Source organism: Suncus etruscus, chromosome 1, assembly GCF_024139225.1.
Source record: "Suncus etruscus isolate mSunEtr1 chromosome 1, mSunEtr1.pri.cur, whole genome shotgun sequence".
NCBI classification, from domain to species: Eukaryota; Metazoa; Chordata; class Mammalia; order Eulipotyphla; family Soricidae; genus Suncus; species Suncus etruscus.
In genome coordinates, this window is record NC_064848.1 from 95,983,917 (window position 1) to 96,003,107 (window position 19,191).

General features: G+C 34.4%; 1 protein-coding gene across 1 annotated transcript; it reads left to right on the forward strand.

Annotated features, from left to right (window-relative positions):
- Positions 1-670: 670 nt before the first annotated feature.
- TMEM106B (transmembrane protein 106B) lies at positions 671-18,843 on the forward strand. Its single transcript, XM_049769105.1, has 7 exons — positions 671-892; positions 6,490-6,553; positions 14,275-14,434; positions 15,789-15,929; positions 16,164-16,213; positions 17,183-17,236; positions 17,932-18,843. The coding sequence occupies exons 1-7, from the start codon at positions 673-675 to the stop codon at positions 18,068-18,070; spliced, it is 828 nt and encodes a 275-aa protein (XP_049625062.1). The 5' UTR covers positions 671-672; the 3' UTR covers positions 18,071-18,843.
- Positions 18,844-19,191: the final 348 nt, after the last annotated feature.

Sequence of the window (19,191 nt, forward strand, 5' to 3'; positions counted from 1 at the left end):
AAAACTTACAAGACACTGTCAGATTTAGAAATGATATTTCAAAAATTTCCCACAACCCCGTTTAGATGGTTAAAGCATGAAATGTGAGGGTGAAAAGGTTTGTAATTTTTTATTTTTACAAAAGGGCTTGGAATTAGGAGAGGTAAGGATCTCTCTCACCAATTCTCAGCCAGTTTACTTGCAAGAGTGGTAGGATGCTCCAGAGACCATGTGATGTTGGTATTGGAACTTGGTCTGCTGCTTGCAAGGCATGTATCTTAATCCCTGAACTATCTTTCTGGCCTTAGGGACATGAATTTTAAAAAGTTGGAAAATGATGCATAATTTGCTTAAATTAGAATATATTTTTGCTATATTCTAAGAAGGAAAGCTCTCCTCTTTTCAAAGAATTCTAACAAAGTGTAGGCTATTGTGAAATTCAAAAATTGTTTGGAAGCCCATTCTTATAAAAAAATCTATGACATCACTTCATACTCTCTTATAGAAAAAAAATTTTGGACTCCAGTAAATGGCTTCCTGTTTTAGCGATTATTCTGATTGAAATACAATTATAACCCCAAAAGTAATTTGAACGTTCCTTGAAATCTGATATATTTGGTACAAGTAATTTACAATTTTCTTGCCTATATTGTTTCCTGAAATTTACTGTAAGATCTTTCTTTTTCTTCAGACATGGGTAAGTCTTTTTCCCGTTTGCCTTTGCATTCAAATAAAGAAGATGCCTATGATGGACTCGCATCAACTGAAAACATGAGGAATGGATTGGTCAATAGTGAAGTCCATAATGAAGATGGAAGAAGTGGAGATGTCTCTCAATTTCCTTATGTGGAATTTACAGGAAGAGATAGTGTCACTTGTCCTACTTGCCAAGGAACTGGAAGAATTCCAAGGGGTACGTGTTACATTGCATTTTTTTTCTGTAAAGAATGATCTTGAGAGGCATGAGCGGTGGCGCAAGTGGTAAGGCCTTGGCCGGCGTTAGCCTAGGATGAACCACGGTTCCTTTCCCCAGCATCCCATATGGTCCCCCAAGCCAGGAGCGATTTCTGAGCGCAAAGCCAGGAGTAACCCCTGAGCGTCACCTGGTGTGGCCCAAAAACCAAAAAAAAAAAAAAAAAAAAAAAAACAACCAACAATGATCTTGAGCATTCATACAATTAAAAGTTAGAGGTCTAAATGCAGCATCCTGTGTTTTAAAAAAATCTTAGAAATAAAGTTAAGAGTTGTATCAGTTATCTTCAGATATAAATACACAAAAGCAAAAAACAATTATGGGCAGGGGTTCTCTGGAGGCCTATGGGCCTCTCAGACATTCTCAGCCAATTGGGTTTGTTATTTACTGTCAGAGTCCTTTGGTGCCTTCCATTACTCACTGCTTGGGAACCTACAAGGTAAGGGCCACACACAGCTAGTGTTAAACATAACTAGTTTTGGGGGACCGTATGGTACATGGGACCAAAGTGTGACTGCTACATGAAGTCATATACTTAAATCCTGAAGCTGTCTCTTTCACCCCAGAAACAAAGTATAAAGTCATCTAATGATGTAATGAAAAGCACTTCTTTCAGAATTTTTTTCACCCTATTTGCTATGATAGCACATATACGTATGAACTGTTTCCTGACCAACTTTTAGTTAAATTTGACATTACCGTTGTTACGTTACTCTTTTGGGCATTAGGAGTTATTTAAATAATCAATAATAATAGGGGCCAGAGAGATAGCATGGAGGTAATGCATTTGCCTTGAATGCAGAAGGTCGGTGGCTCGAATCCCGGCATCCCATATGGTCTCCCAAGCCTGCCAGGGGCAATTTCTGAGCCTTGAGCCAGGAGTAACCCCTGAGAATTGCCGGGTATGACCCAAAAACCAAAAAAATAAATAAATAATAAGATTGATTTTTATTCTTTTCAGTTCATTATTTTGTTAATTGATAAAAGTATTCCTGTAAATTTAAAGTTCAGTAAAGAGGAAATTATAATAAGATTATTTAGAGCTTAACTGATGTACCTAGAACCAGTAAATAAACATCAGAGTCAGCTTGTTTATCTAGGTAAGTTTATCTAGGTAAGCCCAAAAATAATTATTTTTTAGAAAAGAATGCATTTAGTTAATCATTACACTTAAAAATAATTATTCTTTAGAAAAGAATGCATTTAGTTAATTTCTAGTCAATATAGAGAATTATTTCTAGTGGAATTTATTAATAAAGAATATAAACATTGCTGATAACTTTAAAAAATGCTCTCATCATATAGAACTAATGTACAAATTAGAGCTGTTTGGAAAGATAAAACAGCCAGAGGATATTTGAATCTCTTATCCTAAAAGCATCACTAGATGTAAGTATCAGGTTATTACTTTATGGTAGTTTTTAGACAGACAAGGGAAGGCTTGACCTGTGGAATTCTTTTGTTGTGCCTTTTTTCATACCAAGTTTTTTAGAGTCCACAGGTTCTTCATGCCCAGGCTATTGTTGATTTTAGGGTTTTCAGGCTATCACCTTTGTGTTTGCCTTCTCTTCATGTTTCAACATGAACAGATATATAGCTTTTTTTTCTTGTTTGGAGCACTTTCATAATCTAAAAGTAATAATAATTATACTATAATTCTTTCTAAAAGGAACTGTATGAAGAAATAACAAATGTGCTTTGCTATTTTCTGCTTGCTTGAAGTTGATGTGTAACCCTCTAAAGACTTTCAGAGGGAAAAAAACTGTTGTAATAAGATATTTTAACAGAAGTATATATCTATATATCTATATAGAAACCATATTTTATATAATCTGCCTTTCTAATAGCATCTCATAGTGTCTTTCTTTGTACCCCAATGTATTTTTTTCTTTTTGAGCCAAAGGTATTATTTAAGAAGGTGACTTAGGCAATTTTGACAATCTAATAGAATTTCCTGGGTCTCTCACATGTATACCAGAAAATAGCCTCTACACTTTTTTTCCTTCTGATAAATTGCTAATCTATCTTTAATCTATTTAGAGGGTTGTTTGGCCAAGAATTTAGAAGGGCTAGGGGAAATTTTTTTCCTTCCAATAATGTAAGAGGAGAGTGACCAACTGTGTTAAATGTTACTTACAGACCATACTTTGAGAAGGGAAAACTGATAATTGGTTCTAGTAGCCACTAGAAATTTTTAAAAGACAAGATTCTATAACCTTGTTCATAGGAAAATCTGGGAAACCTTTACAAAGGCAAGGAACATTTTTTTGGCAATGAAAATATTATTCACGGAAGTACACAAATTCTGATAGAAGATCGAAATCACTCACTTTTAAGGGATTATTCAGGATCTATGAATGGATTACTATTAACAAATTTCTTGACTACACACAATTGCTTACTCTTTCTTTAGAAAGGATGAAAAGAAACTGTCCTAAAAGATTATAAGCATTTTTTCTCAAGATCTAGAAAAATTCTGAAGCAGTGGTATACTTTTGGTTTCTTTTTCAGTTATATTTTGACCTAGTACAAAGGATTCTAGCCTAGTTGAAACAAGACTGGTAATGGAATTTCTGTATAATGTCTCACTTAGCTCTATTTTAAATGACTGCATTTTTTTGATGAAGGGTTCACATTCCAAATTTATTTTTTAGTTTTTCTTTTTTTTCCCATGCCCTAGTTTTTCTTTTTTGTAAACAAATAATTGATGAAATAATGCAACACCTTAAATTCCAGAAAATGGCATGGTATTTCAACCTTCTGTGGATACAGTGCATGATCACTCTATTATATAGAATTAATACAAGTTCATGCTTTTTGTGTGTGTGTGTGTATGGTGAGGACATTAAAGAATTCCATTGAGACTGGATGAAGCACAAGTGTAACAATCCTCAAGTTTAATCAAACTACAATAACAACTACCAAGACAATGTTAATGAGTGTGAGAAGTAAAATGCCTGTCTGAAATACAGGCAGGGGGTGGAGGAGGAGAGAGATGGGGGGCATTGGTTGTGGAAATGTTGCACTGGTGAAGGAGGGTGTTCTTTTTATGACTGAAACCCAACTATACTGTATGTTATTATGGTGCTTAAATAAAGATATTTTAAAAAAGATAAATTCTAAAGCAAAAATAAATGACTTTGTAAATGTTCACTTATATACCTGCAAAGCATGATATATAACAGATGTTAAGTTATGTAGTGAAAAGTATACCATGATGGTTCTGAGTTTGCCATAAAAGGATAGTAAAGGGGTATAAGCCAAGTTCTTGGAAGCGGGGTCAGGCTCCTAGGGATTATACATACAAGAAAATTAAAACTATACCTGGAATAGTTATGTATTTTTGACACACATGTCTTCAGTGAAGGGGAAATTTACATTTGAAATGTTGTGAGGAGACAACATTTGTCTTTTGGTAGGGCTGCTAGTAATTCCCAAATTCCTGATAGAACAAAGATTGCTTTACATAACACTTTGGAGTCAGAGGCAGGGAATATTCTAGGTGTGAATAAAATGTTGTCCTTGAAATAAGCATTTAACAGCATAAAGAATTTTAGATTGATACCTTTTAAAAAATATGTTAGAAGGGTCAAGTAGTAATAGTCAACGAGCTAGCAGAATGGTTTTAGCAAGGGACTAGAATTGCAAGTTGGGTGAAATTATCTCTGCATTTCTATACTCAAAGGAGGTTCTTTCCCTAAAAAGAATATTTTTATGAGAATTCTCATCTGTCCAGAATTTTATTCCACAGATTAAAGGATTGGTTTTAACTAAGTTTATAGTTTTGCCCAGAAGAGTTTTAACATGTCTATACAGATACATATGCAAGTCAGATGATGTCTATAATAAGAATTTTGTCTTTGATGAAGGATACATTATAGCTATATAAACAGATCTATTGTCCTACCCTTTCTGATAATCTTTGAAGTACTTACACAGGCACAGAGTAAAATTTTCATTGCATTTGAATTATTACAATTGACCCCTGAATAATGAAGGTTTGAGCTGCAACTTATGTAGATTTTCTTGTAAACAAGAAACAGGTCACAGCATTTTAACTGCATTTCCTCTTGGGATTTTTCTTTTTTGGAAAGGTGCCATTCCTGGCTGTGCTTGAGGATTCGATTCATGTGATGATAGGGGATGAAATTTGAAGCCTCCAATCTGGACTTGCAGTTTATAACACATGCGCCCAGTCCTTTGAACTCTCTCTAGGCTTCTTTGGATTTTCTTAGTAACATTTTCTCTTTTCTAGCTTACTTTATTAAAGATATTCAATTGTTGTTTTGGGGTTTTGTTTTGTTTTTGGGGTTTGTTTTTGTTTTTGTTTTTTTGGTCACACCCGGTGATGCTCAGGGTTTACTCTTGGCTATGTGTTCAGAAATCACTCCTGGGTTTGGGGACCATATGGGACACCGAGGGATTTAACACAGTCATGCGCAAGGCAGATGCCTTACAGCTTGCGCCACCACTTTGGTCCCAGATATACAATTTTTAACACAGTTGACAGATAAATATATTAACCAATTTTGTTACCAATATTTCTGATTAGTAATGATCCATTTCAATTTTTAACTGCATTGAGTGTTAACTATGTGGATGAGGTATTGAGGAAGTACAGATGTAGGAATTACTATGGAGAAATCAGAAAGGAATAATAGAGGGCCGGAGAGATAGCATGGAGGTAGGGTGTTTGCCTTGCATGCAGAAGTACAGTGGTTTGAATCCCGTTTTCCATATGGTTCCCCGAGCCTGAGCACACCCTGAACACTGCTGGGTGTGACCCAAAAACAAAACAAACAAACAAAAAAAGGAATAATAGAAGCATTATCAAAGTCTTGAAACTGATCTTTATATTTCTGCTAGAATCAAAGTCAAATTCTGATAAGAACAAAAGTTGTATATGAAGATGCATTAAAGCATAGTGATAGTCTAAATGTAGTGTATGATGTAAGTTTGAATTTATGTGACCTGAAAGAATTCTGATGAGCTCATTGTATAGAGCATTTAAAATATGAAACTTAGTTTATGCCTTTTGTCTCTCATGAAGTTTCTTCTCTCCAAAGTGCGTTCAGCTATTACTGGGCTGGTTTTTCTGGCATCATTTAGAGCCTAATCAGTCTTCAATTTCTGCATCTCCAAAGACAGTTCAGCTTTCATTCTGTGGGGTTAGCAAAAGGATGACAATTGAGTAATTACTTTTCTTTAGATCATACCTTGATGTAAAACTCAATTTTAGAAGATACCTGCCTGGGGCCAGAGAGGTGGCACTAGAGGTAAGGTGTCTGCCTTGCAAGAGCTCGCCAGGGAAGGACCGTGATTCAATCCCCCGGTGTCCCATATTATCCCCCACCCCCCAAGCCAGGGGGCGATTTCTGAGTGCTTAGCCAGGACTAACCTCTGAGCATCAAATAGGTGTGGCCCAAAAAACCAAAAAAAAAAAAAAAAAAAAAAAAGATACCTGCCTACCATACTTGATATAGAGCCATTATATTTTAATTAATATTAATAAACTTATAAACTTCTTTCATATTCAGGACAAGAAAACCAGCTTGTGGCATTGATCCCATATAGTGATCAGAGATTGAGACCAAGAAGAACGTAAGTGATTATAAGAAATTGTGAACTTTTAGGGTACATTTTGCCTTTCAAATTATATATAAGAATAATAATAGAGAAAAATCTTATCAAATTGTAAAGTTATATCTGTTTCACTAAAAAAAATTTCTGTTGCATTAAGGTCTTAAAGTCTGCATAGTGTTTGAATGTTCTGATATTGATTAACTAAAATAAATATACTGGCTGCAAAGATAATAGAAACATTAAGATTGTTCCTGCATGCTCCTGATCCTGGAACTGGCACAGATAATCCCTGCTACCACAGGGCCCAAACATCCACACTCTATTTCTAGACCTGAAAACTACAGAGTACATTCAGAATTTTTGTTTGTTTGTTTGTTTGTTTTGTTTTGTTTTTGAGTCACACCTGGCAGTGCTCAGGGGTTACTTCTGGCTCTTCACTCAGAAATTGTTCCTGGCAGGCACAGGGGACCATATGGGATGCCAGGATTTAAACCACCATAAGTCCTGGGTCAGCCTTGTGCAAGGCAAATGGCAAACGCCCTACAGCTGTGTTATCTCTCTGGCCTCAGCTCAGATTTTTTAATAGGATTTACATGTATTAAATGTAAACCATAAACTTTAAATTTGAGGAAAAAATAGAATTTTTGAGCAATTTGTGTTCTTATAAGTATACAATTTGGGTTAGTTACAATGAGATAGGAAATTACTGTTTTTTTTTCTACATTTATTGTACCACTTAATTCTCAAAACCAACCTCTATGTTGTAAGTAAACAAGAAGAAAATTAATAGCTTAAGGTACTGCAGATAGGAAGTAGCAGAAGTTAGAATTGTAACCTAAGTTCACAAAAGCACATGAACCTATGACTTCATCAAGACTCTACATCTCCAGGATTGAATTACTGTCCTTTAGCATAAGAAAATTATTACTGAAGAATTTTGTAAAAGATTATTATATTCTATGGCAGGCCAGTAGCTATTTTTTTATTTGATATAAGATAATACAGAGAATGTTCTTTCATTGGCCTGCTAGATTAATAATGTGTTTTAACAGTAAAGTTGGTATACAAAGTAATTTAAAACCATTATTCATATATTACTAGAACTGACTTAGGTCCAATTCGGTTTTGAGGACTCACCATGTTTGATTTAGATTTAAAAATAAACCCAAAGTATGAGGAAGTTCATATTTTTAAAACTGATCTGTGAACTCTTTCTATGCCCTTTTTTAGGTATTTGGTGTATAGTAAATATAATTAAAATGTACTTAAACTAGTAAGTGGGTAATATAGTAGTGACCATCTTCTTATTCAAATTAGGAGGAAAGCTACTATGAGTGGAAACTATTTTGGGGGGCTCAGGATAACAGAACGAGCTTAATATTGACTTAGCAAATTTTTATTTCATTATAATAAATTTGTTCTTTTTAAAATTTTATCTTAAAACTCCTTAGAAATTGGGGGTAGAGAGATAGTATAAGAGCTAGAGCACTTGGCTTTGTATGCTGCCAACCTAGGCTTGATCGCTGGCATCCATATGGTCCACCAAGCCCTGCCAGGAGCAGAGTCAGGCCTTACCATTGAGCACTGCTGGATGTAGACAACAACCAAAAAAAAAATTTCTCCTAAATTTTGAAATGATTATAGGACAGCTTAACAATAGTAACTGGCACTTAAAGTGACTATGCATGGTAGAAAAAATATTAATTCTATCAAGGCATTTAGATTGAACTAAAAAAAATAATAAAATGAGAGATTTTGATAGAATATAAGGTGACAACATTTGGGGGGAAAGAAACAAAAAGTGAAATGCGTTAATCTGGGAGCATAGGCTAAGAGGATAATATTAAGCATGAGAGGATTATTAAATAAAAGGAAATTTGATTGGAATTGAAGATTAAGAGCTAGATGAGCGCTTGAGATTCTGTAGTAGAGTGGCAGCAGTACCAAGAAACATGGAAATGATGAGTATGAAACCCTGAGCACTGTCAGGCTCCTGGAGACAAATCAGCGGCCAATTTCCAGATCAAAATCAAGCTCCTTGGGATATATTGCTGGAGAAAAACATACTGATGGTAGCCGCCTGAGGCAAGGTAGCAATTTAGGAATTGACTCCACAGCAGTGATGCTGCAGGCAGAAGTCTGGCAGTGACTGTCGCCTGACAGAGACAAGGCTAAGCAAGGCAAGAGGGTCCTGTGATCTGGCCATATGGGGAACGACTCTGCTTGTGGGCATCCTTCCATCCACTCCAAGTCCCCTTTACAAGGCCTTAAATTAACTGAATAGAAGATAGAAAAAGTGACTAGATGACAAAAGTCCTTTGGGATAAATTCAACAAGAACAATATAAGAATCATTGGAATTTCAGAGAGTCAGGAAGAAAACTCCTGTGAAAAAACAATAATTAAGGACATCATTGATGAGAAGTGCCCAGAGAAGAGTACAAGCACTCACATCCCAGGTGCACAATGCTACCACCTAAAAGAGACCCAAATAAAAGCACTCCAAGGGACATCCTAGTCATAATGATGAAAAACACAGATAGAGATAGAATACTTAAAGCAGCAAGATGAAAAGGGGAAATTATATAAAAAGAATATAATTATATAAAAATTATTTTTAAAATTATATTAAAAAATTATATAAAAAGAAGCATTGTTCTGGGGCCAGAACGATGGTGCAGCAATAGGGTGTTTACCTTGCACACGGCTGACCCAGGACGAACCTAGGTTCGATCCTCCTCATCCCATATGGTCCCCCAAGCCAGGGGAGATTTCTGAGCACATATCCAGGAGTAACCCCTGAGTGTCACCAGGTGTGGCCCAAAAACAAACAAAAAAAAGAAGCATCTTTAAGGATTACAACTTATTTATCACAAGGAAACTCTAAACCCAAAGGCACTGGTGGGATATAATGGGGAAAAAAAATCAATAAAGTGAACATTTCACCACAAATACTTCATCCATTCAGACATTCACTCAGATTTGAAGGAAGAATACACAGCTTCATGGATAAACAACAGCTCAAGAACTTTACAGACTCAGAATCAATGTTTAAAAACTGATATATCTACTTCAGAGGCAAGACAGACCCCACAGACATACCAAGTATCTACAAAAAGATGACATAAAATCCAATGACAATCATCTCTCTCAACATCAACAGATTAAATGCACCAATTAACAGATTCAAAGTGGCAAAATGGATAAGAAAGTAAATCCAACATTTTGCTGACTGCAAGAAACACATTTGATTAGTCAGAGCAGATGGACTCATAGGTTGGAAGACAAGCCTTCAAGTGAACAACTCCTTTAAAAAGGCTGGGTGCCCATACTAATAAACAATATAGACTTTAGGCTTTAAAAGGATATGAGACGGAGGGTCACTTCCTAATAATCAAGGAATGTGTACATTAGGATGAAATCACACTCATAAATAGATATATCCAATGAGGGACCATAAAAATACTTAAAATAACTGCTAATAGGGGCCAGAGCAATAGCTCAGAGGAAAAGCATTTGCCTTGAACATGGCTGATCCAGGATGGACCTACCTACGTTCAATCCCTGGCGTTCCATATGGTCCCCCAAGCCAGGAGCGATTTCTGAGCACAGAGTCAGGAGTAACCTGAGTGTCACTGGGTGTCACCCAAAAATAAACCAAACCAAAAAAAAAAAAAATGCTAATACACTTGAAGGAAGCCATCAGTAGCAATACAATAGTAGTTGGAGACTTTGCCACTGTTCTGTTATCTCTAAAGAGGTCATCCAGGCTAAAACACAGCAAGGATATGCTGGCTGTAAATGAGGAATTGGAAGAGAGAGGCTTAGTAGATGTATAGGGCTTTTCAACCCCAAAAAAACATTTTCCAAGATTGTCTACTGGGCTATAAACATTCCTCCATAAAATCAAGAGGATAGAAATTGTATCAACTACCTTCTCAAACCAGGAAGCACTGAAAATAGAAGTGAATTACAAATAGAAATGGAGAGACAACTATAATACCTGGAAATGAAACAGCTCACTACTGAACAACCAGTGAGTCAGGGAAGAAATCAAAGGAAATTACAAGATTCCTGGAAATATGAGAATGAAGAAAAATGATCAGAATTAGTGGGACAAAGTAAAAGCAGTATTAAGAAAATATATAGCTTTGCAAGCATTCATAAGGAAGAAAGAGAGGACCTACATGAATAAATTAATGCCACAGGTACAGAAATTGGAAAAAGTCCAACAAAATGAGGCAAAAGCAGGCAAGAAGAAGCAAATAATAAGACATAGGAACAGAAACTAATGAACCAGGAATCCAAAAAACAATCCATAAATTAATTAAAGCAAGAGTTTGTCTTTGAAAAGATAAAAAAAAAAAGATCAATAAAACAATAGCAAGACTGACAAAGAAAAAGAAAAACCTAATAATACAAAATAGAAATGAAAGGGAAGGGCCAGAGAGATAGCATGGAGGTAGGGCGTTTGCCTTGCATGCAGAAGGATGGTGGTTTGAATCCAGGCATCCCATATGGTTCCCTGAGCGAGCCAAGGAGCGATTTCTGAGCATAGAGTCAGGAGTAACCCCTGAGCACTGCTGGGCGTGACCCAAAAACAAAACAAAACCAAAAAAAAAGGAAATAAAAGAGGGGATGTTACTATAAATACTACAGAAATTCAAAGTGTTATAGAGATTACTTTGCAAATCTTTATGTTGCAAATCAAGAGAATTTGGAAGAAATGGATAAATTTTTGGACCTTGCAAGTTTGAACCAAGATGAGCTGGAATACCAGAACAGGCCTATCATCATAGAGGAAATTGAAATGGTTAAACAAAGGGCTCTTCCAAAACATAAATCCAGACTCTACTGGTTTCACTAGTTAATTATTTCAAACCTTTAAAGAGAAATTATTCTTTCCTTTCTCTCCCATCTCTAGTTTTTCTTTCAATTTTCTATTTTGTTTAATCATGTTGCTTTTGGTCTTCCTGAAACAATTGTAATATGATCACTTATGTCACCTATGTGATGCATTTTCTTCAATAAAATATAAAAAGAAAAATAAAAGATGACACAAGAAAAGGAAACACATCCCACTACTCATAAATTGGAATGATTAATATAATTAAAATGTCAGTACTTTCCAAATCATTGTACAGATTGATAATGCAATTCCTATAAGGATGATACTCATAACATTTTTCAAAGAAATAGATTAAACACTCCTAAAATTCATATGTAATAATAAACCTTCCTGAATACCTAAAGCAATCCTTGGGAAAAAGAAGGGAGGTATCATTTTCCCCAACTTCAAACTGTATTATAAAGGAGTAGCCATTAATACATCATGGTATTGTATATAGATAAACCCTCATATCATTGTAATAGACTTAAATATTCTGAGACTGACCCCCAGGTATATGCTCAATTAATCTTTAATGTGGGGCAAAAAATACAATGTGGAACAAGAAAATACTCTACAACAAATAGTGTTGGGGAAACTGGTCAACTGCATGTAAAAAAGTGAACTCTGACCTCTCAGCACTATGCACAAAAGTCAAGTCCAAATGAATTAAATACCTAGACCTGAAATGGTTTCAGACCTGAAACCATAAGGTACATAGAGGAAAACATAGGCAGAACACTCCATGACATTGAAGCTAAAGTCATTTTCAAGGATGAAACACTACTGGCCAAAGGGGAAGCCAAGATACACAAATGGGACTACATTAAACTAAAAAGCTCTGCATCTCAAAGGAAATGGTGATTAGGATAAAAAGACTACCCACCCACAAAATGAATGAAACTTCACCCAGTACCTATCTGATGGGGGTTAATACCCAAAATATGCAAGGCACTAGTTGAGCAAAAATATATATGAATGTAGATATAGATATATAAACCTATCCAGAAATGGGGAGGAAATCATGAACAGACATTTTATCAAGAAGAAATACAGATATCCAAAATACACATAAAAAAATATCCCACAATTATTAATCATCAGGGCATTGCAAATCAAAACAACAATGAAATGCCATCTCACACCAACAGAGACTGGCATACATCACAGAAAATAAAAATAATCAGTACTGGTGTGGATGGAGAGAAAAGGACTCTTATCACTGCTGGTGGGAATACCAACTGCCCAATCTTTCTAAAAAACATTAGTGAGTGATATTCCTCAAAAAAACTAGAAATTGATCTTCCATATGACCCAATATTACCACTACTACTAGGAATATGCCCTAGGAGCACAAAAAATCCTGTAGGAAAATCCTCTGCATTCCTGTGGTTATCACAGCACTATTCACAGTAGCCAGCATCTGGAAGCAACCCAAATGCTCAAGAACAGATGAATGGCTAAGTAAATTGTGCTATATATAAGTCATGGAATTTATGCAGCTGATAAGGAAATGAAGTTATGAAACTCATTTATACATGGATGGATATGGAGAGTATTATACTAAGCAAAACAAGATGGAGAGGGTTAGACATAAAATGATCACACTTACTTGTGGGATATTTAAAAAAAACACTATGATAATACCCTGAAACAATAGAGATAAGGTTCGGGAGGACCAGTCCATGGCAGGAAAGTAGCTAAAAATAGTGGGGGAGTGCAGTTAAAGCAGAGAAGGGACCAGTATGACTATAATAGTTGGAAATGGTTACTTGGACAATAATTGGGTGCTGAAAGGAGATAAAGTGATAGGCATGATACCCAACAGTAATAATATTGCACACTAGAATGTCTAAGAGCTGGGGTGGAAAGAATGGAAAAGGGAGAGTGGGAAGGAGAAGATGAGGATGAAAAATGTCTGTGTTAGAAGTAGGAAGTTAAATTGGAGGAATTGTACATTGATGAAGGGTGTTGTGTTTTATGGCTGAAACTGAACCATCAATATATTTGTATTTGTGAAAAAAAAAACTTTTATTAACAAAAAAAGAAATAGAAGAGAGATATTTGAGGGGAGTTAAAGTAATACATAATCCCCCTTTTGTCTTATATCTGTGTAGTATTAGCTCTGCTTGATTTTTAAAGAAACAGTTTAACAATCTTGAAAGTAGAGATAAATAATAATTTTAAATATGGAATACATAATAAAAAAACTTTAATAGGAGACTCAAAAAATGGTGTTTTGAAGAGACTGATGAGGACGACAGTCATGTAGTATTTTTTGAAAGAACCTCACTGTTCTGAGCAGTTACTTTGGGGAATCCTCTAAAGACAAAACTCTCATGTGCATACTCTGCTTCAATCAGTCTGGAAGGAGATCTTGAATTGTATATTTTTAAAGCATACTTAATTCGGGATTTTTGTTTTTGTTTTTGTTTTTGTTTTTGTTTTTGTTTTGCTATGTGCCCTGCAGCCAGGATGACCAGGGCTTACTCCTGGTCTGTAAGGATCAAACCAAGAAAAGCTATGTACAACTGAGTGCCCAACCCTTAATACTATTGCTCTGGCTCATAATATCCCAGCTATTTAAATCTATAGTATGTTTTTATAAAACTTCTCAATTTCATTCAAATATGGAACTGTTTGGGGGATATGTGCAAAAATGGTATACCTATAGTAACTCCAAAATCCCATTCTCAGCAAAAGGGAATATTGTAGCACACATCATAGATATAAACCTTTATCTACTTAGTACACTTATAATTTTAAATTATAAGTGTTGGTAATTATCTCCTTTAAATGATTTATCCTATCATTTTGACACATGTATTTAAATACTGTATTTTATTTTTCAGAAAACTGTATGTGATGGCTTCCGTGTTTGTCTGTCTGCTTCTTTCTGGATTGGCTGTGTTTTTCCTTTTCCCTCGCTCTATCGATGTGAAATACATTGGTGTAAAATCAGCCTATGTCAGTTATGATGACCAAAAGCGTGTGATATATTTAAATATTACAGTAAGTACAAATATTTATTTTAAATATTTGACGATTTCCTTTAACATGTTAAGTAGCAAGTTTTGTGACATTAGTTGGTATACTTTACTTCTTAGCCTATGTTAATTTTCTTTGCCATCTCTGCTTCTGCTGAATATGGCAAATAACAGATGTTAACAGTTACACACAGAATAATTTAGCATTTGAAGATGCCTTTAAAATAGTATAGTGAACTAAAAAAAGGTATTTCTGGAAAAAGTTATTTATTTTATTTGTGATTTGCTTGCTTTGTAAATATTTTGTTCTGAATGGCTCTAAGTAGTATAGAAATATAGTTGATTTGATAGATACTGGAAATACAACACTATTTCCATACAGTTTAAGAAAATACATTTATTTGGGGGCCAGAGAGACAACATGAAGGTAAGGCGTTTGCCTTGCAATCAGAAGATCGGTAGTTCGAATCCCGGCATCCCATACGGTCCCTTGAGCCTGCCAGGAGCGATTTTTGAGCATAGAGCTAGGAGTAACCCCTGAGTGCTGCCAGGGGTGACCCCCCCCCCCAAAAAAAAATTTTTTTTTTCATTTATTTTATTTTATTTGGTTTGCTTGATTCTTGACTTGGGACCACATCCAGATGTGCTCTGGGTTTATTTACTCTTAGCTCTGCCCTGAGACATCTCTCCTGGCAAGGAAATATGAACTCTGTGTGGTACTGGAGATCGAATTCAGGTCAGTCACATGCAAGGCAAGCACCTTAGTTAATGAACTATCTCTCTGGCCCTAATTGTTATTTGTTGCAGGGCCAAAAGTGGTGCTGTGGATCACAGAATAGGGTCATCAGAGCCATGGTATACTTGTACTACTTAGTGCTAGAGATCAAACTTGCTCTAGACACACTGTACTGAGCCACAGTCCCACACAGTAGCATTTCATTTATACTTAATAAGTTTTTCCCTTGCTGTAAATACATTTGCAAATTTGTTTTCTCTCTGAATGTTTTTATTTCCACCACTTAAAATAATATTTAAAATTACCTTTATATTTAGTAGAATATAAAACATCATGTTAATTTTTATGAAGATATGATTAACAATAAAGTTTCAGATGAAATTTTTACATTATTTTTAATTGATTTTTTTTTCTAGTTAAGGCTACAGATACATTTTCTAATACTAGTTTTTTATATTCCCATATGATGTTTTCTGGGTATATTTTCTGATTGTTAAAGATACTAATATCCATGGTATGCATGGATAAACCAACTAATTTTTATTTAAATTTTGTTAATAATTTTTATCTACAGTTAAAATCATTTTGTGACTAATTTAAAATTTTGTTTACTTATTTTATACACATTTTTCTACTCCTGCAGAACACACTAAATATAACAAACAACAATTATTATTCTGTTGAAGTTGAAAACATAACTGCGCAAGTTCAGTTTTCTAAAACAGTTATTGGAAAAGCACGATTAAGCAACATAACCAATATTGGTCCATTGGATATGAAACAAGTAAGTCTCAATCTTGAAATAATCTGGAAGAGTTAAAAGGCTACATTTTATGTAGTATATTAACTTGAAGGAGATGGAGGGATTCCTTAAATATTTTACTTTGAAATGTAACCCTTTTATATATAGAAATGTATTATTCTTATACAAGGAGAGACTTCATAATTCTGTGCTTTAAAATAAGTTCTTGATGTTTTGATTTTTTTCTTTATTTATTTTTATATTTTTACCTTTCAGATTGACTACACAGTACCCACTATTATAGCAGAAGAAATGAGTTATATGTAGTAAGTTTTATTAACAATTTTCTTATTTAAAAACAAAGAACATTTTTTAATTTTTTCATAATCTGAGAATTCATACTAGCCTTTAGTATAGTAGGTTAAAGTATTATGTATTTTTATATACTATGTATATTTACCTAGTAATAACTTACTAACACATGTATATAATGTTTGATTATTAATTTAAGGTTTTCACTATGGTCTGATTATCTCTTGTTAATTTAAAGATGGTTAAATGTTCGCTATTCATCTGTTTGTTTTTAAGCCATGCTTTTGGAATGGAGCCTCCCAGGAAATGCTCTTGGATCCCAGGGTCCACTCCGAGTAATACTCCTGGGCAGGTGGCTCAAAGATGTGCAAAGCAGCTTGGCATTGCTGGACCACCTTAGCAATGTGTGGGGTCTCCAAGGTCAAAAGGGAACAGCACCATCTCACTTTGCCTTAAAAGATCCCTGGTCCTTTATCTCCTTGGTCCCTGAGTTAGGATTTCTTTGAATAACCAGTTACTAAAATTCCATACAGGGCCAGAGAGATAGCACAGTGGTAGGGCATTTGCCTTCCATGCGGCCGACCCAGGAGGGCCCTGGTTCGATTCCTAGCATCCAATATGGTTCCCTAGCCTGCCAGGGGTGATTTTTGAGTCAGATCCAGGAGTAATCTCTGAGGGCCACTGGGTGTGGCCCAAAAACCAATCAATAAATCAATAAATAAAGTAAAAAAAATTTCACACATGAGCAAAATATAGAAGTCATGTGTAACCCATATTAAAACAGTTCTACAACTATTGTTGTATAGATGCATATTTATTTTTAGTTATGTAAATAGAAATAATAGAATTAATAGAAAATGCATAACCAAATAAATGCTTATATATTATATCATAGTGTCTGATAGCTTTGAGAAAGGAATATTGGACATTTAAATATGTAATGTTAAAACTTAACTTACTGATATTATTTTTTCTCGCAACAGTGATTTCTGTACACTACTATCCATCAAAGTACATAATATAGTACTTATGATGCAGTAAGTATGATTGTTTTTAAAGAAATTTTCTTGTTAAAAGTTTACATTTGTAAAATTGACTTATAGTATAAAAAAACAAGCTTTACAGAGTCACCTAATGATTGTGAAGACTTAGAATGCCATGAGGTCATATCATAAATATTGTCACATTTATAAGGAAGGAAATGGGAAATGAGAAAAGTATGAACAATTACATGGTCTACAAAATAGTGAAGACCTGGTAGGGACTCTAGTAATGGCCTGAGTTCGAATAAGGGGAATATCACTTGTCTGCTTTTGTTAACTGAACATTAACAGAAATGATAGTTAAAGTTATGAGTTACTTGGATGTCTGTCAGTTAGGTCCAATAAAACATTGTAATACAAATTACAATATATAAATATATAAATTATAAAGATTTGATATTTCAGCCATGAAGCTGACTTTCTGTTCTCTCTCTAGAGAACTCTATGGTTATTTTGAAGCTTGTAGTGTTTGTGTTTGTTGTATAAAATTATTTGCATAGGACTTGCTCAGCCAGCATTTCTGTTCTCTTGGAGAAATACTTCAAAGTAGGCTATATCTACATCATACCAGATGATAATGTCTTTGGAATGAATTCTGATGTATGTAGTAGAATGATGTATGTAGTATTTTCACTCGGACAGGCTTTGATATTCAACTATAAAATTTTTCCCATTTGTTTTCTTTATAGAGTTACTGTGACAACAACATACTTTGGACACTCTGAACAGATATCCCAGGAGAGGTACCAGTATGTTGATTGTGGAAGAAACACAACATATCAGTTGGGACAGGCTGAATATCTAAATGTACTTCAGCCACAGCAGTAAAAATTGAAGAGATAAAGTGAGAGCTGAAATACTGCTATTTTCGTAACTCTTCGAGGATAAGATACTTTCTAATAGGAGATTCTAAATTGAGCAAATCTAAAGTTTACACTCCTGTTAAGAAAGCTAAAAATATGTGGTTTTGCAGTTATTGCAACTCTCCTTTCTGTGTTTATTATAATTGTATCAGGATCTTTTACTTGAATCTAAATTTACAGATTAATGTTCTTCATGTCCCCTCAAGGGAGAACTGAAATTTCCCTGTAGACAATTCATATGTGTAGAAAGTTCACTGCTCCAATAACTACATAAAACATAACTTTAGTAAATATAATTTGGAAGACTTTGATTTTAAATGATTTTATAGATATTATTAAGAAGACTTCATGGAAGACTGTTAAAAGATAACCTTTTTTCCCTGTTTTATAAATTGCCATGTAGCATTAGGAATTTATAAAACCTTTGACTTCATAATGTTTTAGCTGTTAGCTAAACATCTTTTCACTTAATTGAAATCCTATTCATTTATATGTTGTCTGTCATAGTTAAAGCCACTGCTTGCCTAACACTTAGAAACCAAAATAATCTTTGCAAATCCTGTACCTAAACTTTTAAAAATACCTGAATAATGTATTATATGTCTTTCCACATTAGTTATAATTTTGTGAAAATTTTCTGTAATCTTTGTTCATTAAATGTACAATACTGTAAATAAACTGCATGCCTTTTTTACAGCTTTAATAAATACTAATAAAGTGGTTCAGGTTCAAAATTAAGTTACTCAAGATAAAATAAAAAAGAAAATGAAATTCAGAAACCTATAATATGTGACTATGGTTCCAGTTAATGAATGCAGTACTAAGTTGATTTGAAGCAGCATTTTGATGCTCCAATTTTAATTTTGTTACTTTCATACTAAAAACTTTGAAAAATAGTTTATTCAATTGTACCCATCTCATTTTATGAATGTTTTAGAAGAAGAATTTTTTTTTGGTAGAGATAATCCAAGAAAATACTGTAACACTGGTTTTATCCAAGTAAAACCTTCAGTCTGTTTTTAAGCTTTTATTTACTTTGACATTACATAACATGCCTCTAACAGTTCTGTGTTTTAAAGTTTTCTA